The sequence below is a fragment of the Lemur catta genome, chromosome 11 (genome assembly GCF_020740605.2).
Source record: "Lemur catta isolate mLemCat1 chromosome 11, mLemCat1.pri, whole genome shotgun sequence".
Lineage (NCBI taxonomy): Eukaryota > Metazoa > Chordata > Mammalia > Primates > Lemuridae > Lemur > Lemur catta.
This window is the reverse complement of record NC_059138.1, coordinates 17,484,462-17,507,877: the sequence shown is the minus strand read 5'-3', so window position 1 is coordinate 17,507,877 and position 23,416 is coordinate 17,484,462. Positions and strand designations below refer to the sequence as shown.

At 36.9% G+C, this 23,416-nt stretch overlaps 1 protein-coding gene across 2 annotated transcripts in view; it reads right to left on the bottom strand.

Moving 5' to 3' along the window:
* CHCHD3 (coiled-coil-helix-coiled-coil-helix domain containing 3) overlaps positions 1–23,416 on the bottom strand; it is a 267,516-nt gene that overhangs the window by 160,737 nt on the left and 83,363 nt on the right. For both annotated transcript variants that reach the window (XM_045565239.1, XM_045565240.1), the window contains exon 4: positions 10,945–11,062. In XM_045565239.1, the coding sequence (XP_045421195.1) occupies positions 10,945–11,062 (118 nt within the window). The remainder of the gene's footprint in view (positions 1–10,944; positions 11,063–23,416) is intronic.

Below are 23,416 nucleotides of genomic sequence, written 5' to 3'. Positions count from 1 at the left end.
CCCTCTTCTCATTTTGACACATTCAATACAGTGACTAGGAACATTTATACCTGTGCCTGTGACTACACCACCTCTACTAATCAGAATAAGTATTCAATAACAAAAATCCAATTTAACCAAGAAAATAGAGGCTTTCAACTTTAACTGTTTTTCTTTTTTAAAATGGACTTTTTTAATAACTAAAGAAAATTAAAATAGATGTGACTCTTGGAATTGGTAACCTATTCATAAAACAAAATTACTTTATAAAAACTCAATTTATAGTTATATGGAACTTTGCATTCTCTAAGAACTTCTGTATTTATATATGTATTCATCAAGGTAACAGACTTGAAAGAGAAGTACGCTAACGACCTTGTCCTCATTTTAAACAGATGGAAACAAAGGGTATAAAGAAAAGGAAGCAATTTGCCTAAAATTACATGGAGTAGGACCTGCAAGGGAGGGTTGGAGGGACAGAGGAAAGACTATTTCAGATGAAATTATTGTTCAGAAACCGTAGAAAAACAGGAAAAGAGTTCACTCTCTAATAGTTTTTAATGATAAAGCTTGGATGCCTGCTACATTTTGAAGACATGGAGACATGGCATCTACACATGTAGATGCTGGTTCATGAAAAAAAATTCCTAAAACAACTATTTTTCCTCAACTCATCCAAAATATAGAATATTAATCTGTATGTCTGAATGAAACTCTTCACCTTTTTGCTCACCCGACTTTTTTCTTACCAAACTCTAACAACAAATGCAAGAATTCATAAATTGAAATTAACATAATGCTCATCGTGATCCTGTTGTTTGCAAACCATGTTTAAAATGGAATTTTAAGACAGGACAGCTAGTTGCGATATATGATCCTAGAATGTGTCCTGTATTCGGAGAAACAATTGCTATAAAGCACATTATTCAAACAATTGACAAATTATGGATTAAAGATTAAAACAGTCATCGATGTTAAGTTTCTTGGTTTTGACAACTGTACTTGTTTATGTAAGAAACACATACTGATTTTTAACAGGTAGAAGTATTAAGAGGTAAATGGGCATGATCCCAGCAACTCATGCTCCAAAGATCCATTCCCCCCAAAAAATATATATATATATAAATATATAAATATATTTAGGTAGAAACAGAGAGAATGATAAAGCAAGTGTGGTAAATATTTCCAAACAGATGAATCTGAGTTCAGTTCTTTCTATTATTCTTACAACTTTTCTGTAAGTTAAAAATTATTTCAAAGTAAAAAATTTAAGAAATTTTAAAATTCTAATTTCTTACAATGTCTTTACCTTTACCACATGCAACACAAAAAAAATTATACACACACACACACACACACACATACACACACACATATAACCTAACAATGCTTATGGCTCAGCTTTTTTTGTAATAGCAGACACAAAGTAAAAATCAGTTACCACCAGCTCTTTCCTATCATTCTGCCAGAGCTATGAGGAAAGAGTTTATTTTTTGGAAATAAACTAGTTTTTTAACACATTAACCTGCTGTCAAAAGAATTATTCCTGGGATTAGAAAGTGCAATTGGAAAATACATCAATAATTCTATAACTATACACTCAATTTTTTGTTTCTTTTTTTAACTTAACAAATCTCAAAAATGGTCAATGACATAATTTTTCAAACAATTTTCAAATAAGATCACCTAGGCACGGGAAATCCAAGTTGTAATCCAAGCTTTATCTCTGTGCAACCTTTAGGTTCACAATCTCTTTGAACATTTGCTTTATCATCTCTAACAGTAATAACAGATGTCCTACTCACATCAAACACCAAATGAGACAATGGATTTGAAAGCTCTTGGTTAAATGACAAACAAAACTAATACTGAAAACAAATACTACTTTTTGTTTTGATGCTGGTTATTAATAAACTTCATGAGATTTATGACACCACTTAGAAATACTTTGTGATTCCTTTTGGGTTCAGAGCCATGGTTCCAGGTGATCAGTTTAGCCGTATTTCAGGAGACCAGTTAGCTGTGTTTCTGAGAGTCAAACATGTGACCTATAGATAGGTAAGATAGGATTTAAAATAGGTGCATACATTGGGCTAACGAAACTGTAAAAGGATGATGTTAATTTCTAAACAGAAATTGTATATGAGTAGGTTTTTATAAGCGCCAATAAAACTGGCCCATGACATTTATTGGTGTTCTTTCTTATCAAGAGAATATTAAACACAAATCTCACATTAAATTTATAGTCACTGTTTGGAACAGGCAGAGGATAAGGATGGAACTTCATAACCACTTGTCATAAAAGATGGAAGAAGGGGGAAAGCCAGTCAGAAGACTCAAATACTTAATCTAATCAACAAATTTCTATGGCAGTGGAGACATCTGATATACCACAAGTAATCATAAATTATTGGTGCTGATCATTCCATTATATATTTTTTGAAAATAGCATGGTGCTGTCTGAGTAAATCATATTCTGCCTGGGGCTATGTAGCTTACTTCGAATTATTTCAGAATCATCTAAAATGACTCATTTTTCTATTAAAATGATGAATGGGCTAAATGAGCTATATAATAAATACTGCAGGTTTGTAAACAGATTCCTGCTCTCTAGAGAATGGAGGCCTTATTTCATTTGGTAATTCTGCCCCTCAGTATTTTCAGAAGTCATCCTTAAACTAGAGTTAGTAAAGAAAAGAGTAAAGTCAATCACACTGGAACAAAATGGTCAATGTCTCTATGGTTAAGCGAACAATTCAAGATACCTGAAAATAACTCCCCTGCCCAAATCAGGGCACAGTCCATAACACCAAGAAACACAGAAAAAGCATAACTCAGTACCATTTAGGAATCATATGTGAACAATAAAAGCAGGGATACACAAAAGAAATAAATACAGAGCTAGGATGTTCAACACTGTGAAGAATTTAATGTCTAATAAACAAAAATGAAGTAGCTCTCATTGCACATGCTATATCACATGGTAGACAATACTGCTATTCAATTTTCGACTGAATTCACTAAACCACAGGTCTACGCACAATAGGTTGAAAGTGATTCACAAAGGATATATCAGAACTGACAGTTGTGAGACTTACCATGAAGACAAACTGAAAAGATTGCTAGTGAACGAAATGGGAGTTCATCTGTTTTATTGTCTCATTCAAAATATAATGTGCAAAACACTTAATTGGGATTTGTAAGGATTGACAGACTTGATTACGCTTACATTAAACTTTTAATTTGTTACACGTTAAAGTAAATACTGAGGGCCATATTTCTTAGCCTCTTCAGTAGGAAATGAGATTATGATGTCAGTTCAATAAAATTCCACGGCCCTAATGACAGTTCATTTCAGACCAGGCCGTGAAGCAAATATGTTAACAATAAATGCCAGACCATTAAAAAGAAATGGAATTATAACCAGCCCTTTGCACCTTAGTTACCTATGGATTTTTACTCAGTGCTCTCCATATCTCACCTGGACACCCATAATGACCCAAGTGATAGGATGTCAATAAGCTATTTATGGTGGGGCTAACACACAGGACACCACTCAACAATAGTTGCCCTGAACCAATTGGTTTGCAAGCAAGTTGTTGAATTTTCCAAAATATGTTTAGAATGAAAATGTAACAACACATGCTAAGCCAAGTTGCTCCCCATAGCCATCTTTAAATATGACTAATTATTGCCAAGAACATCATAGCTCAATAGCTTTATACTCAACTGTGCTGTCTTCATCTCTAATCACTTTGTCAACAAGGTCACATAGTCTGAGACAGCCCTTGGAGAAAAACAATATAAGCAAATGGTAATCACCTCTACCTTGTGCTCACTGGGTAGGCTCCCTGATCTTGACAGTGAGATCTCCACTAGCAGGAGTACGCTCAGCCATTCTCTGCATCCAGAGCCCTCAGTATCTAGCCAGCATGGTATCTTGCTTCTCTAAGGCTACTTGGCTATGTCAAGATCCTACGAATTTCTGCCAATTGCCAATCTCCTAGATGAGGAGGGGGTTTAAAAAATGTACATTTGAGAAATATATTCATCTGGGTAAGTTTTCAGCATATAAGCAACACTGAAATCTGTAATCACGCTCCTATTTATTCTTTGGGCTCTTAACATAAAGCCTAGGCTAGCAAACTGAAACTAAACATGTTTATCCCACTCCACTGCAGTAGCAAACATACCTGACGCTGCCCTGCCACTCCACAGAACATTGGATTAAACATCTCTTCATAAGGTTGTGTGCATTCCAGCTGACAATAACAATGCTGCCATAACACACAGGAAGTAGGGACCACACGTGACAACAAAGAACATAAAGGGAGAAAATAAGATCCGAATGCTTTGTCCCAGAAACTATAATGGCCTGCTGGATCCAAATGCACAGGGGGCAAAAAGACACAGCGTGGCTCTGCGCTCACCTGTCTTGAAGGATGCTTCCCTTTGAATCTCCAGGTAAGCTATTAACGGAGGAAGAGTTAGAAAGAATGGTACTTGCAGATGGATCCCAGAGCCCATTCTCACCAATAACACTAAAGAAAATATCTTACACCTAAATGGCTCAAATCATTCAAACATAAAGTGGAAATCCTCTATTTAAGTAGTTCTCAAAAGCAAAAGCTCAAAAGCATTAACTGCATTTTTAGCATTCAAACCAAATAAATATTCTAGGCATATTAGAATGACTGGGGCTTAGTGTCTAGGGCAAGAAAACCAGCACATGGCATATATAGCCACAGATAGAGCTTTAATGGGGGTCATAATCAAAGCACTAAATGGCACCAAAAAATAGCAGAAATTTTTTTTAATTATCTCTAAGTGCCCAATAAAATAAGCCAGGATAAACACTGTTACACTGCACTTTCATCCACCTGACTAATTTTAATGATACTAAAAACCTCAAGTGATCACTCTTACTATTCTTTCACATAGAACTTCTGAACATGAACCATGTTGATCATTTCCAAGTTACAACCCCAACTGTACCCTTCACCTCTGGGTGTAATATCACTTATATTTGGACAGCAGTGGTATTCTTATCTCCTTCCTTTAATTTAGTCATTTTTCTCCACACCCCAAATTCAAAACCTTTTTCTCTTTTACCATGAAATTTCAACTGTCACAGTTTGAAGCACAAACAAAACATAGAACTAAAAAGCACACAGCACAAAATTAATCAATTCTTCCTCTTGATTGCTTCACTGGTGCGTTTCAGACAAAAAGGAAACTGGGGATGAAAAGTGACATTTTAGTGAAACAGTTGCTTAAATCTGCAAAAACTAAATTTATGCATTCACCCACCCTATTTTTTTAGTGTTATTTTTTTCTAAACAGTATGAGGTTTTATAAATGCAAAAATTATAGCGTAAGTGTCGGGGTCAGGGAGGAAATCCGAGGTAAGAATGACCTTCCCCACAAACCTCAGACTTGACTGGAAACTCGTCAAGGAAAAGCAACCAAATGCATCCCCAGAAAACTAACAGCACCTAGTACATAGTGGGTGTTTAATAAATATGTGATGAAGGGGAATGCAGAAAGGGACCAAAACACCTAATAATCTGACTCATGTTCGTGCCAAGAGTTGAACAAAACAAACAGCGCAGTCTCTGAGGTGAGGACCTTCCTCAATGCTACTCAATGCTACGCTGAAGTCAGACTTCACAATATATGCTGAACCCAGGATGTTTTTTTAATTGACTGCTAATTTTTGCTATTTAAAATGGTACAGAATTGCTGACACTAGAAACCTTGTAGTTAGCCTTAATGCTTCTCTTAACCCTTCAAACCTAAAATCCTAGTAATACTGTCTCCAAATATTTCTTACATCTTACCTTTTCTCTGCATCCCTGCTAGCACTGCCCTAATTCAGGCACCAACTCTTCCCACTTGGATTAATGCAAGGCTTTCTCACTGGTCTCTGTGCTTCTAGTCATTTCTTCCTTTATTCCTCCTCTCACACTTCACTGGAGTGAGCTATCACAATGTCTATTTTGTTGCTTCCCTTCAAACTCTTCTATGCGTCTAGCGTAAGGTTCTTCACAGGCATGCATGGTCCTCCCCTCCAGGATCTCAGGCCCTGCCAACTACCTCTGCCTCGTCCCCCAATACTCCTTGCCCTGAACCTCCCACTCAGCAACTCCTTGTAGTACCCACTGTCCCCATGCTTCAGTGCTTTTGCCTGCAATATCTGAGAATGTAGCATCCCTTTCTCCTCAACCTTAGGGGCAAATCCTCTCATCCTTCAAGAGTCAGCTCAGGTATGCTTCCCTAGAAAAGCTTTTCTATTCTTTCCCACTCCTCTCCTCCTATTTCCAGGACTTGAGTAAATTCAATTATTCATTTATTCAACCAACAAATATTTATTGACTGCTTACTGTTTGCTCAGCACTGGTATATATTAGGCACTCAAATATGAGTCTAACAATTCAATGTACATATAGCAATGAGTTAAAAAGAATGCAAAGTTCCTGCTTTCACAAAAGTGAGATTTCTTGCAAGACTATAAGAACTATAGCTCTGTAAAGGACTTAGCACTTTTAAACATTTTTAATGTATCTGCCTTCCATGTTATACTATGAATTCCTTAAGGACAGGATTTTGTCTTTCTCGTTTAGTACTTAGCATAGTACTTTTTATACAGTAAGCACTCAATAAAACATCTGTCCAAAGAGTAAAGGAAACTATCTCACATTTAGCTTTATAACTTCCAGAATATTTAAGTAAATAATGCCTTAAGTAAGTAAACCAAGACTTCCTTTGAAGTTAAGATTCTCTAAAAAATGAAAACACTACACAGTTCTATGGTGACAGCAAGAAATATCTAACATTAAACCAGCATAACTTAATAAGACAGAAAAAAAGTGAATCAAAATTTTAATTGCCATTTTAAAAAGAAATAACGTATAATTGCAAAGTAAAAAAAAAACCTACTACTCAATTTAAAAAAAAAATGTAATGACATAGCAAATATTAGATTCCATATACAAGAGCTTAAAAATACACAAAATAACAAGTTGCGTTAACTTTACAGGTTTCCTGGTCCTGTCCTTTTTATTAGCCTTCATTCTTTACAGAGGTGCTTTCCAGCTACTAAGCAGCATACTTTCTTTTTCCAATTGAGATAACACACTGCCTTCGGACCAGCCCTAGAAAAATACTTTTAATGTGAATTTCATTTAACATTTTCATGCAGGTAAAATCATCAGTAAACTGCCTCTTCCAAAGCCTCTGGATAAAATCAATTGATTAAAATACTGGCACCAGTCAATGCGGGGTAGGGGGAGAGGCTGGTATGCTCTCCTAGAATCTAGAGCAGGATTAACAGCTTCCCCAGCTAAAGCAATTCTTCCAAGGGGGGAGGTTTTGATCTGATCCTATTTTAAAACTTCAGCAGGGCCATCGTGACTTTGCTCTTCAAAGAGCTTTAATAAAGCTAGCTGCTAAAACAACTGTGGGAAGAAAAACCTGGACTTATTTCACAGTACAAACGTCACATCAGTTCCTCTCCCCACACCCCCAGTGCCCCTACTTCTCCTGAAAGACAGCTTTTTAATTACTTCGAATGTGTGAAAACCAACCTTTACTTTCCTGCAGGCTCCAACATTGGATTCTAAATAAAGAGGAATAAAACCAGTGTTTGGCTATCACTTAGAGTCGCATGTACTAGAATTAAGAATGGCAGCAATAGGGGCTTACCACTCACAGCAAAGCAATGCTAACATTCTTGGGGTGACTCACACATGAATCACAGGTTCTGAAGATGCCCACCTCTCCTGTTGGGGATCAAGAAACTAAGGAAAAACAACAGGCCTACAGTCACATTCCACCCCACAGGACCGTTTTAGAGAACAGTGGTATGCACGATATGAAAACCTAAAGTGTGTGGCGAATATATATGTGGTGGAAAAAAGGCAGAAAGAACTTCATACCTCTAAACATTAATGGTAGATGACAGAATTACAAGACTACTCATTTTCTTAGTAATTTGTTTATTTTCTAAATTTTCCATGATATTCTTGTATTATTTTAATAATTAGGGGAAAACTCAATGAAATACATCCAACCATTAAAAAGTGACCATACAAAAACAAATTTATGGGTATAGAAACCTTTACCAAATAGTCTAAATGTTTTGATGTGAAGGCTATTGTATGAGTTATATAAATATGTGTATACTATTATCTGTTTGAGGAAATACATTTGCACACACAAAAATCAAACTTAGTAGAAAGTGAAAAGGAATATAAAAACTACGAACCAGAATGTTAACAGCAGTTACCTCTGGACAGTGTTACTTTGAGTGATTTTAATATTTTTCGTATTTATTTTCTAATCTGTATCCAGTGACTATGTATGTCTTCTGTAATAACAAGTAACAACAATAAAGGGATAAATTTGGCAAATAAATCAGGAATTAAATTGCCATAGGTAGCCATGTTGCTGTGGCCACAACATAACCACTCAGATGTCTGAGAACACTCAAGGCAAGAAGGGACCCTCTGAATCAGCTATCATCCTCCTGTATAAATTCTACTTTTGTTCCCTAAGTGCTTTGAAGACTCTATTTGGCCAATATTATGATAGATGCTGAAATTCAAGAGTTCTGAGTACTGTAATTTGCCATCTATACCCACAACCCCAGAATCATTAAGGAAGAGATCTACAAAACAGAATGTACAACATTAGCTTCTTATGCTTAACCAGCTAAACAAAAGAAAATAAAGGCAGACAAGAGACAAGATTTATTAGGTAAAAAGAGCAAATAGATGAAGATATGCTATTCCAACCATACCACACTGCGTAATATAATTTAGTTACCGTTGGGTAACATACCTTTTTATACTTTGACATTTTTTGTGAAAACTCCTCTTTCTATGTCTCTGTGTGTGTGTGCATGTGTATTTAATAAGCTTTTTCAGTTTTTTAATCTTCTCTCCATGGACTAAGAGAACAAAACAAGTTCAGGGCAAGAAAAGTAGAAAGAGAAGAATGCTTCAAGGATAAGATGCAAAAGGGCAACAGCTGGGGCCCAATGCCAACCAAGGATTCTTCCGCCCTCTGGAAACTAAGAATTTGGCTCTCCCAGCTTCCTCAAACATGAGCACTGTTAACCCTCTCCACTCAACCCTCAGCCTTCAAATTGGCGGCTTTAATATGCATGAAAATGACCCTTCAGCCCACTGGCCTGACAGTTTTTTAACTCTCTCAAAAAAAACCCTTCAGCTTAGATGTACGATCATCAGATACAATCATCAATTGCATTACTCAATGCTTACTGTCTTTAATTCTGAAATTATTCTCCTTTCACAATGACTGACTTTCCTTCCACCTCTCTCATTCTCTTAGTTCCACAAATGTGTGTGCTGCTTTCAGGGCGGCTGCCAGTCAGCCCACTGACATTTCTTCCTTAGTCTGTCACCAAGGTTCTGGCTTCACTGTCTACCCGTGCAGCCTGGGCCCTGAATTAGTCACTAAAGAAATGGATTCATTGTACATGAACTTCCTTTCATTTTCTCTGTTTGCATCTGGTAATAGGTTAGTCTCTCAACAAAATGACCAAAGTAAAGAACAGGAGAGAACAGAAACTAACCTTTTCTTACAAGGTGTTAATGATTTCCAATTGCCTAATGAACTAGGAACATCCCCCCTCACTCTTGCGTTCAAAGTTCTCCACTACATGGTCCCGCTCTCCCTGCCCAATGAGTTCCCAAATGCTTTACAACGAGGACTAAAGGTTCTGAGAAGTCACATCTGGGTTTCTAGGAAGGCCCACGCGGGCACTGAGCAGCCTGGACTCCAGGCTTCAACCTGAGCAGCTCCACTTTTTTCCTAATAATAGGAAAGTGTTCAATAAATTATATTGAATACAGAAAACAGATTATTACTCAGCCATTAAAAACTACATTTCAGAAAAATGTGTGGCAACATAGGAAAATGTTCATGATCCTAAACATTATATATGGAATTATCCAAATTCTTCAATATATAATAAACCTATAAAAGAAATAGTCTAGAGGGAAACACATACCAGTGTAAACCATAGTTATATCAGAAAGACAGATTTATAAACGCCTTTTAAATTTTCTTTTCTATTAATAATCATTTTTTAAAAAAATATATCTGTAATTTTTTAAAATTATTTTTTTTAAAAGAATTATTTGTTCTCTTCAAAAAGATCGTTCCCCAAGGCTCTTGCTCTATATTTTCTCCTTCCTACAGCCCAGAGAGTAATTGAGCAAACCTTACTCATCTTTGCTGGAGTCTTCCAGACTAACATCTGGTAGTCACCAGCAGGGAAAGAAAGAAGGCCAGGCTGCTGGCCCCAGAGATTTCAAAGACATTAAAACCAAAAACAGGGGAGAAAAAAGTAAATAGATAGCAATTCCTCAGGCATGATACAGGTGCCTATGTCTATGTGTTGGTATTTACTACTTCAATACTTACGAAGTTACCTGCCTTAAAGCCCTTCATGGTTGTGTGTGTGTGTGTGTGTGTGTGTGTGTGTGTGTGTGTGTGTGTGTGTGTGTGTGTGTGTGTGTGTGTAAGACAGAGTCTCACTCATTCTGTCACCCAGGCTGGAGTGCAGTGGCACAATCATAACTCACTGTAACCTTCAATTCCTGGGCTCAATTGATCTCCCACCTCGGCCTCCCATGCCTGGCTAATTTTTTTTTTTTTTTTAAGAAAATGGGTATTGCTATGTTGCCCAGGCTCATCTTCAACTCTTGGCCTTCGCCTCCCAAAGTGCTGGGATTACAGGCATAAGCCATCACGCCCGGCCCTAGATGGTTAGTCATAAATTGTCAGCTACCTATAGGAGGCAAAAATGAATAAAATCTAAGCAAAAAGAACATGAATATTATTAACACTAAAAGTTGGCACAGAGTACTTAGTTTCTCACAAACATCAAGGATTTCCCTGTAGGCAAGAATTTTCTACTAAATCTTTAATACTCACCAGGTGCTTTGCCTTAGCGCGTTCTTCCTCGCTTGATATCCTCTCTCGAAGGATAGCCTTGGTTAACTGCTCGTTGGCAGCTGCCCTCTCTCGGTCCAGCTCTTTGCCTTGCTTCAGTCTGAAATGACAAGAAAGGTATAACTCAGAAAAGGTATTTTATTAGTTGATATTATTTCTTGTTAAGTAATTAAATAAAAAAATAGAAACATACAGCCAAAAGAGTCATAGCCAAAATCATCTTGGCCTGTAATCTATCAAAAGGAGGTATAGCAGCAAGTCCCCATGCAGCCTCTACCCAAGCATTTAAAATAGCCAAATTCAAATACACAAAGAAGCTTATTACGTTGGTTACCAAACATACCTAAGTTTTACAAAGTTCTTATGTAAAACTGAAATCTGCCCACCAAAAACTTCTTTCCCTTGTACCTCCATCTGTCCTCTAGAAATTTCAGTAATAAAACTAATTAAGAAGCCATCTACATGACAAATATTTGAAGACAACCATCATCTTCCCCTCAAAACTGACTCAACTATGTATTGAATAGGCTGCAGATGCAGTGGCTCACGTCTGCAATCCCAGACTTTGGGAGGCCAAGGCAGGAGGTTCACTTGATGCCAGAAGTTTGAAACCAACCTGGGCAATATAAACTTTAAAATTTTTTAAATTAGTTGCACAAAGTTGCACATGCCTGTAGTCCCAGCTACTCAGGAGGCTGAGGCAGGAAGATTGCTCAAGCCCCGGAATTTGAGGTTACAGTGAGCTATGATTGCATCACTGCACTCCAGCCTGGGTGAATACATACCTGGCACTATGCTAGACATTGAGGACACAATGGTGAACAAGACAGACAGGTCCCTGTCCTTGTGGATCTTATATGACAGTGGGGTAGACAGAGACATTAGAGAACAAATAACACAATGAAGATATCTTTCCTCCCCATTTGTTACCCCCATTTTCCGATAATCATCATGTGCAAATATGGCTACGCCTTTCAACAGCAGGGCTCCTTACTTCCCGAATGATTCCAATGTGTCCCTTAGCTCAATACTAAACCTCCACACTCCACACGTGGTCTAATAAAGTAAGACAGCAGAACCTTACCTCCCTACATTTGCACACAATACTAATTCTATTAATGAAGCGTAAGATTACATTAGGTTCATAAGTAGCCTCATCACACAATTAGATCATATTAAGTTACAATCCACTAAAACCCCTCATTGTACACAATAAAGACAAATTACTTTGGCACCGATTTTTACCATAGTGCCTGGCACATAAAGGCATTCAGTAATCACTGAATGGGAGAACATTTGAGTCTAATCTCATGGACAAAGATTTTCTGATTGCCTTTTCTTCTTTGAGAGAACAACGCCACTATACCATCATATCCCTGAAGGCATAAAGCTATGCTTTAAAAAGAAAAAGTAAAATTGTTATGTTGGTGTAAGTGAAATTCTGAGTGAAATCTACTTGATAAGCGTAAATGATGAGCACAAAATTCTACTCGGCACTAGCCTATCAAATTTTAGTTTTAAAAAGATTCTTGAAAAAATTGAAGACGACAAAAATTTTTTGTTACTATTTTTAAATTGCCATATCATCCTGATACGCTGGAATTCCAGAAATCAATTATAACAGATAATATCACCTTGTAAAATACATTCCAAAGGTATAATGCTTTTCCCCTAAAATTTACACCTGTATGGTTTTGTGTCTTGAATAAAAAAGAATAATCAAAACAAATTAAAGCCTGCACTTTGAAATTCTCTAATGCAAAAGTAATCTTTAGGAAACATCATAAGCAATAAGCACACTGATGCTTATACAAATGAAATTTTTCTAAATTATTTCACAAAGACAATACAATAAATTCAGCAACATCAATAATATCAATATATTAACTCCATTGGATATGTATAGTTGTAAGAGAACAGCAATAATTAGAGTCATGTCCCTTCCCTAGAACAGCAGTTCTAAAAGTATGGTCCACAAACCAGCAGCAGTAGCATGACCTGAGAACTTGTTAGAAATGCACTTGTCAAACTCCTGAGCTCAAATGATCCGCCCACCTCGGCCTCCCAAAGTGCTAGGATTACAGGCATGAGCCACCACACCTGGCCTGATGTAATCAAATTTTAAAGTACTGCTATTTTAACAATAACTGCATTTTTTTCTGTTTGAGTTTACTTACATATGGCATAAATTTTAATTATAAATAGAGCTATAAGTGGTTCAACTTTAAGAAATATAGAGTCATAAAGTTTTGGCAAGTTAATGAGAAAGAAGCAAAATCATGAGCACACAAGCCCTCAAAGGTATAATAAAAATAAGGATTACTTAGCTTGTCATACTTGGTCCAGACGTGCAAACACTGGAGATGAACTCCTGGGTCAGATCAAGGCTCTCCATTTATTAATACTATCTGAATAAGTCATTAATCTCCCTGAGTCCTGTTACCCTCATGGGTAAAATGAATTGGTGCAATATCTATCTTACAGGATTCTATGTAAACAAACCACTTAGCACAATGCCCATAATATAATAAGCAGTCAACAAACATTAGGTAAGTAGCAATAATAATACATGTATCCACTATGGGCTCAGGAATACAGAGAAAGCAGTGATTTTTTGAAATGAAAATCTCCAAATTCACTAAATAGACTGTGACCACATAACAGTTTTGTCTTCTCCAGCTCCTTTTCCAATTTTTTTCCAATAAGAAATTCTATTTTATTTTTATTGCCTTCAAGGACTCCTAAAATCAAAAACTGGCTCTACTGACTCTAGCACCCTACCCTTTCATGTGCTTCTTCCTTTCTTTCCCACTTGTCTATAGCTCCATAAGGACAAGGACTTCAATTATGTTTGTTCCCTGCTATATCCCCAGGACTTGTAACAGTGTCTGCCACATAGTAAGCACTCAACAAAAACTTGTTGAAAGCATGCATGCATGTGTGAATGAACGAATGAATGAATGGTATATTTCCAACCAAAGGAAAAAAATGGAAAACACACTGCAAAACAATAGAAGACTGAGGGATACAAGAAACAATTAGAGCGCCAAGCCACCATGTTCTATGTAGCACATATATGATGTAATCCTGGACTACAGTAAATAACCTACAACGGAGGGTGCCACATTCCAGAGCCTCTGGAACATCAGTACCTAACTGTATTTGACTGTTAGATTCAGAAAGATTGGCAGTGGTACAAACTGACCAAAATGAAAACTATTTTCCTTTCTTAATAAATTCTTATACTTTCATTTATCCTTACAAATAGAAGTACACAAATTCTTAACTAATTTATTTTAAAGGAATGTCTGTAAACAAACAAAAAAAATTTTTAAAGGTCTGTGCGGTGACTGTTTAAGAAACAGAATCTTATCTTGTACCTTCAGGGAGAGTTTGGACATGGGACCCAGAACAAATTCTCATTTCCTATTGGTACTCTAGCTGTACAATCTAATGAACCTCAATTTTCTCAGCTTTAAATTTGAAGGTTGAACAGTGTTTAGCTGCAAGGGACCTTAAGATTATAATCTATAAATACCATACTTTTCACTTATTATTTCTCATTCCATAAAAATCCCTTTAAAAGGTGGTGGCAAGGGATAAATGAAACAGAGGGGTTTTATCTCCAAATTTTATACTGTTGCGATTTCTACTCAATGGGCACTTATATTTCTACTCTGATTCTGAGATTGTCTACTACTGCACTTCACAAAAACTGTATACTATATGAGAGTAAATGGTTTAGACCCCCAAATTCCTCAGTATATAATTATTGGGTGGCAGACACTACTCTGAAAATATGACAGTGAGCAAGAAACACAATTGCCCCCCATGAAGCTTAACTGTAAATGACAGATGCATTATTTTTTAAAAATGAGGCTGCTATGACTGCGTGGGTGGGACTGGTATTTGACTTGATGTCTACAAGACATTAACTGAGCAACAGGAGGAAGGAGAAAGTGTCTTGGGCAGAGGAAATATTAACGGGTCCAGAAGCACCAAGAAAGGACCTCCTTCAGTTAGAGTCCTGTGACAACCTTCTTAGAAGGGTTCCTGAAGCTTGGAATTGCCTCTGCAAAGATTTGCTTGCTTTCAAATTATTTTGGAGGGCAGAGTTTCAGATAAATGGTGTACTAATTGAGGTGTGTGGGGGCTTTCTGTTTTTTCGGTCCAGTGCCTTTAAAAGTAAAAGCAACAGATTAGAAATTTCTAAATTGTCCTATTCCAATAAGTTTCCTCTTTCACTGATTCACGTAAACCATTTAATGAACTACACCACTTTGCAAAGCAAAACTGCTTATATTTTCAGAAGTTGCCAATTCTTTTCAGAGCTTACTCTCTAGTCCCCTCGGTTTTACATCCCATCAAGCCATTCTATTCAACAGCCATCTGTGGTGAAAGGTAAATGTCTGTGTGCTCAACCTATTTTTCTCTCTTTTTGAGCTGAATAAGATGGCCTTGCCTTCTGGGCCTCTCTGAATGCTACTGCCCCAGTGTAAGAGCTATAGAATCAGAAACCATGTTGTTTTAGAAACACTTCACCAGGGAGAAGAATGAAGCTCTCAGTGATGACGAAAAGTCAGCACTTTACATTTAAGGTCCTGTAAGGTAGGCATGAGATAAAATAAGTCTTGTTATTAACTTGGGTTTCCAAAGATTTAAGAACTAACTCAAAACAAAACTGAACATACCAAATATCTTAGCAAATAAATACATTCCCTGTTTTATTTATTGGCATTTCCCACTTAGTATTTCAGATCTCCTGGTCTAATACATTCTACATTAAGCCCCTGATTTAAGTTTCATTTAAATTTCCTTCTTTTAAATACATATCTCTCCTCATTTAAATTCCCTAGAGTTTTAAGCAAAGAAGTAGGAGTTTAGTGTAAACTTTTCTTATTTGCATTAAGTAATTGGATAGCTTGCCTAAGCTTAATGAAACAAATACCAGTCAGGGCTGCCCTTAGACCTAAAGCCCTAGCAACTTAGCTCTTCTGCTTGGTATATTCTCAATCACGAGAGACTTAAGACACATCAGCAAAATGAATTTCTAAAAAAACCAGGCAAATTTCCTATAATGAATATTATTACCTATCCTTTTAAATGGAAAAATAAATAGACTACTCATAAACATTCAACTCTTATAGACATCTGATATAAAACCTAGTTCTATATATTTCAGTCCCAGTGTAAAAACCAGCCAGTAGTATTTTATTTCAAAGAAACTAAAGGTTTTAAGAAAGTGGACAGGGAATTTTAAAGGTAACTCTAGTGAGGCAATTTTTATATACTGAACTCTGCTGTCCTCCATGAGGGAGGCATTACTGTCTCCATGTTTAATATGAGAAAAACTGAGAACTACAACAGAGGTATGAGAGACCCTGATCTGATCTCCAAAGCCATGTTTCCTGAGCTCCCTCGAGTAACCCCCCCATAGGAATTAGTTTCCATTATATTACTAACCTTTGTTGTCATATAAGGGCAGTTCTTAAATCTTTTATTATTCCTGGTTATTTTAAAGTAAGCTCTTTTATTTGGTTTTACTGTATCAAGTCAGAGTGTGCCAGAGTCTAAGCTGTTACCACCCATTTCCCAAAGCAGTTTGGCTTTCAATGGCCCTAAACGTTTCTGTGAACCCGGGCACTGCTCATTTAGCTATTCACAAATACTCAGATTTATCTTCATGTAAGCTGACACATAAGTAATTCTATACAATTCTAGCTTAGAAAATTACTTCATAATTTAATATATAAGGCCATTATACTACTGAGAGAAACTTGATAGGAACCTCAGATAATGAGTGAGAATAAATGGGAAACCGAAATTGTTAGAGATAAAGTGATTTGACTAAATGATTTATCTAAAGTTGAACTATGACCGCTATACACAGAAAATATCTGCAAAATATTGCAACGTACTTGACTCAGAACTGTTTCACACACTGGAAGAGAAAAATGAGTGGTTACAACCTCAAAGGTCATTTTAATGCTAATGATGAATTTTATTTTAATGCATCATACTTTGTCAGAACATGCTGAACTAGCATTCAAAACTGTTTACTATTCATTTTTAAATAGAAAAGCTGAGCTGGGTAATTCAACGAACTAATTAATAGACTATTAAAAATAATGACAGAACAAGTTTACAGCTTTCTATTAATAAGACTTTACAAAAATAAAAATACATAGAGGCAACACTTCTCAGCTCAAATTATTTTCAAATCCTGAAAGGAAACTGGATTGAGATTCCAAAATAAACATATGAACATAAATGGTCATGTTAAATTCATACGTAATATCTGCACGTGTGACAGGTAAAGATATTACATTTATTATGCTTACTTTGTGCCAGATACAGATCTAAGCACTTGACAGGTGCAACTCATTTAATCCTCACAACAACACTAATTTTGAATTGATTATATTTCAGATGAGAAGCTGAGGCACAGAGGAACTATGTAGAACTGAGGTTTATAAGTACAGTTGACCCTCAAACACAGGTCTGAATTATGAGGAACCACATACAGGGATTTTTTTCAATAATTATACTGGAAAATCTTTTTGGAGATTCATGACAATTTGAAAAACCTCACAGGTGAACCGTGTGGCCCAGAACTGCAGGCCCCAACCCCCGGGTCTCACACCAGTACTGGTCCATGGCCTGTTAGGAACCACGGTGAGCAGCAGGGGGTGAGTAGCGGGCTAGCAAGCAAATGCTTCCTCTGTATTTACAGCCACTCCCCACCCTTGCATCACCCCCTGAGCTCCACAGCCCCCACCCCACCACAGCCTGTGGAAAAACCGTCTTCCAAGAAACCAGTCCCTGGTGCCAAAAAGGTTGGGACCGCTGGCCTAGAAATATCAAAAAAAATTAAGAAAAATTTAGGTATGTCATGAATGCATGAACCATATGTAGATTAAGTCTATTTCATCATTTACCACTATAAAATATACATAAAATCTATAATAAAAAATTAAATTTATCAAAACTTACAAACACAAACCGTACATGGCACCATTCACAGTTGAGAAATGTAGACAAACATAAAGATGTAGTATTAAATCATAATTGCATAAAATTAACTGTCATGCATACTGTACTACTGTAATAATTTTGCAGCCACCTCCTGTTGCTATTGTGGTAAGCTAAAGTGTGGCAAGTATCCACTTAAAACACCATATGACACTAATCATACCACTTGAGCCGTGAGCAGTTTGTCTCTCCAGTAAGTTCTGCATCTCAATAAAAAGTGGTATCTTGCAGTTCTAACATATTTTTCATTATGTTTAGTGCAATACCATAAACCCAGAATAACACCATGAGACCCATACAAAGTGCCACTAGTGATGCTAGAAGTGCTCCCAAAAAGCAGAAAAAAGTCATAACCTTATAAGAAATAGTTGAATTGCTTGATATGTACCATGGATTGAGGTCTGCAGCTACAATTGCCCACCATTTCAAGGTAAGTGAACCCAGCGTAAGGACCACTATAAAAAAAAGAAAGGGAAACTCATGAAGCCATTCTGCAGCTATACCAGCAGGCATGGAAACTTGCACTTTTTGCAAAATACCTCTTTATTTCATACTGAAAATTTAGCTTGCATGTGGGTACAGGATTGCTATAAGAAAGGCATATGTATAGACTAATATGATTTGAGAAAAAGTAAGGTCATAATATGACAACTTAAAGACAAAGAAGGGAAGGATCTAAAGTCAGAGTACTTAATACCAGCAAAGGATGGTTTGATAATTTTAGAAAGAGGTTTGGCTTAGAAAATGTCAGGATAACTGGAGAAGCAGGTTCTGCTGACCAACAGGCAGCGGACAAGTTCCCACACACCATTAAGAAAATCATTGAGGAGAAAGGATATCTGCTTGAACAGGTTTTTAACACAGACAAAAGTGTCCTATTCTAGAACAAAAGTCACAAGAGAAATTTATTAGTAAAGAAGAGAAGAGAGCACCAGGATTTAAGGCAGGAAGGGATAGGCTAACTCCGCTGTTTTGTGCAAATACAGTCTCGTTTATGATCAGGATACCCCTTGTTTATAAAGTTGATAACCCCCAACCCTGAAGGAAAAGGATAAACACCAACTGCCAGTCTCTTGGCTGTACAATAAGAAGGACTTTTTCTGAACTGGATCCATCAATGCTTTGTCCCCGAAATCAGGAAGTACTTTAACAGCAAAGGACGGCTTTTTAAAGTTCTTTTGATATTGGACAATGCCCTAGCCACCCGCAACTTCATGAGTTCAACAAAGCCCCTAAACACAAAATCTCTAATTCAGCCTATATAGATCAGGATGTCACAGGGACCCTGAGGGCTCCTAACACACAATACTCTATGGAAAGGACTGTCGATGCTATGGAAGAGAACCCCGATAGAGAAAACATCATGCAGTGTCAAAGGATTACACCACTGAAGATATCATTGTTTTTACAGAAAAATTCACGAAAGCCATCAAGTCTGAAATAATAAATTCCTGCTGGAGAAAACTGTGTCCAGATATTGTGTATGACTTCCCAGGATTTACACCAGAGCCAATCAAGGAAATTATGAAAGAGATTGTGGATGTGGCCAAAGAAAAAGTAAAAAGGTGGGGGATGAAAGGTTTCAAAATATGGATCTTGGAGAAATTCAAGAGCTAACAGACGCCACACAGAGGAATTGACAGAAGATGACTTGATGGAGACGAGTGCTTCTGAACCAGTGCCAGATAATGAGGAGGAAGACGTAGAAGCGGTAGTGCCAGAAAACAAATTGACATTAGACAATCTAGCAGAAGGAGTCCGATTATTCAAGACTGCTTTTGACTTCTTTTACAACATGGACCCTTCTAAGATACAGGCACTGAAACTAAAGCAAACAGTGGAAGAAGGATTGGTACCGTGTACAAACATTTTCAGAAAAATGAAAAAGCAAAAAAGTCAGATGGAAATTAAGATGATTTCTGTAAACTGACACTGGGTGTGTCTGCTTCTCCTGCCTCCCCTTCCACCTCCTCCACCTCTGCCACTCCTGAAACAGCAAGACCAACCCCTCCTCTTCCTCCTCCGCCTACTCGATGTGAAGAAAATGAGGATGAAGACCTTTATGATTGATGATCCACTTCCACTTAATAAACAGAACTATATTTTCTCTTCCTTATGACTTTCTTACTAACGTTTTTTCTCTAGCTTACTTTATTGTAAGAATACCTATGTAATACATATAACATACAAAATATGTGTTAATTGACTGTTATTGGTAAGGCTTCTGGTCAACAGGAGACTATTAGCAGCTAAGTTTTGTGGGGGTAAAAAGTTATACAAAGATTTTTTGACTGTGCAGAGGGTAAGTGCCCGTAAACCCTGTGTTGTTCAAGAGTCAACTGTAATTTACTCAAAGTCAAATTTACCCAAAACAAAACTAGTGAGAGGTGTAGCCAGGATTAAACTCAACCTGACTTCGGAGCCTGCATTCTTACAGAAAACACACATATGCACAAATATATATACCATTAAAATAAGTGGCATGGTGGTAAGAACTCTGTCTTAGGCACCACTGTAACCCAGACATGAAACAGTACCTGACTCTTGTTAGGCATTCAATAAAAAGTTTTGAAAGAAGAAATACAGAGTGTGAACATATTTTAACAAATATAATGGAACATGGGTAGTCTTTATATAATGATAATTTAGCAATAAACAGCACTGTCTTAGAAAATTGAATGATCTGCAATGGAGAAAATCATACGCTAAAGCATTACAGCCCTCCGTATCCGCAGGCTCCTCATCCAAGGATTCAAGCAATTGCAAGTCAAAAATATTTAGGGGGAAAAAAACAACAAAAAATAACAAGACAATAATAAAAAATATACAATTTTTTTAAAAATACAGTATATAACTATTACATAGCATTTGCATTTTATTATAAGTACAGAGATTATTTAAATTATACAGAAGAGTGTGCGCCAGTTATATGCAAATACTATACCATTTTATATAAGGAACTTGGGCATCTGAGCATTTGGAAATCCTCAGGGTCCTGGAACCATCCCACACGGATACTGAGGGAGGACAGCGTGCACACTGAGGGATGACTGTCTGAATACGGTATTTAACCAGCGTTAAGAGCTGGTTTTGAAAATAACCAAGAGGACATTTATTTTGGTCATCTATGTTTCTGGGTAAATGCCATTTAAAATGGTACTCAGAATTTAACAATCAAGGTTTCCTTCCTTTCCACAAGAACATAAAAAAAGTAATTTTATTTTAATTCACAATAAAATTTTGTCACAATCTGGACATTTGCCTATGTAGCTTCAAAATAATGCAGGAAGAAAAAACCTCAGGCTATAACTGAACTATATTTGTGGATTACTCATTGCCATAATCCTAAACAGTTTTCAGCTCCCCCTTCCAGACGACCGCCTCCCATTTACACATTGTATATGACTGTGTACCTAAAGTCCCTATTTCAGTTCTCATTTGGGAACAAATACCACCTTGTCCTGGATTTTCTGGGACCTTCTGATCAAGTATCTTCTATTGTACTGAAAAACGCATTTATATTTGAAAAGTATTCTGATTTTAGTTCACAAGTTAATGTCACTTTATCCATGGCCTGTGCACCCCCTCTCCCTGAGGAATTCACAAACTCCCTAGCAGGAAGTTATACAACCCCTAAAGCACCCTTGCCTTCCTCTACTACAATAACCTATGGCCACTTCTTTGTCTGACTTGAACTGCATATTTAGAGGCATCTTAAGCCAAGATAATCAACTGTTTATCTTAAAGTATACACTGACTGTCAGAATACTCACAATACAGCTGAATAACAGTGGACGTGGGAGGTAAAGACACCACCATCAAATTGTGCCGTATCAGCAGGGCTTGAAAATAACCAGTGTTACAGAAGTTGTGGAAGGAAATGCTCGTGTGTGGCCTGTTACTATTGAAGACTTGTTTAGAAACTGTGCCCTTGCATCCTCCCCTGCAGCATCCTTCATTAGGTGGGCGCTGTAGCTGTTTACTTACTAAGATGCTGGAGGAGGAGAACCATGAAGTCAGCTGGAGGAAAAAGAACACGAGGTCAGATACAGGCATCTCTGGGCAAATTCCTTTCATCAGCCCTGCTGGGCAAACTCTCAACTCCTCCCGCAAGCACTGGCCCCATCCAGGATGGGCAGCTTGAGCCTTGGACAGGTAACAATATGAAATGGCTTCCTCCATCCGTCCTAGTCTAGGACAACACTCCTGGTTCAGTGGCCTGAGAGACAGGGTGGGTTCTCATAACGAGAACTCTTGTTATGAGAACATGAGAGAATTTCAGTGTGCTTAGGTATAAAAAAAACATACATCAAGCCTTTTACATTGTTTTGCACTTTTTTTTTTTTTAAAATAAAAGACACATTTTTCCAGAATACATACTTTCAAATGATGCCATTGGTAAATCTTGGGAAACCTTTGGCCAAAGAAAGAGAAAACATTACAATTCTAAGCTTAGTAAAGGAAAACAAGAATTTTCTTCTTTTCTGTTTCAAAGGACCTTCCACCTTGAACCAAACTGCAACCTCTCACCTTCCCCACCTGCATTTAGTCTCTCAGATGTGGAGCTGGCAGAGGTGGCTGTGGGTGGCTCTTCTGCTCCCCCACGCAGACACACACACACACACACACACACACACACACACACACACACACACCACCTAACTCACTCTGTCTCTATCAGTGCTTGATGCTCTAACATTAAAGTGTAGCACACTATTCCATCAAGCCCAGAGTAAGCATTTTTAAGGAAAGAATAATTACACAAAGTCCCTTATTATTTTTATAAATCAGGTAGTCTTTGAATTTCTCATCATTTTTGATTCTTATATTGAGCTGCTAATTTGACTGACGCATAAAGGTTAACAACTCCTGTCTTTATAAACCATGCTTGTTATCATTACATAATTGTGCCTCTCTATTCTGTTTAGTGCTTATAACCTTTGGTTGTACATTTTCTCATGTTTCTTTTTGTTTGGTACAGCTTTGACAATCCATTAATTTTTAACCTTTATTAAGGTTAAAACAAATTACTTTGTTTTAACTGTATTTCACATAAATATATAGCTTTGTTCTGCATGTGTTTTTCAACATAATCTGGTAGCCTTGATCTTTAAATAGGTAATGTGTCCATTCACAATTATTAACAGTATAACTAACCTTATTTATTTCTTCCATTTCATATTGTATTTAACATTAATTTTACTTTGTTATCTCTTTTTTCCTTATCCTTGTTTTCTTGAGTTTATCAAGTTATTATATACCTTCTCCCAACAATCCCCCCTAAAAAAATCTCACATTTATTCTTCTATTATTGTTTAGAAACACAATTCCTACTATTTTCTCAACCACTACCCCAGCAAACCCAGTAAGACAAAATCATTTGAATACTTTTGACTTTCTCCCCAACCGAACTCTGAACTAC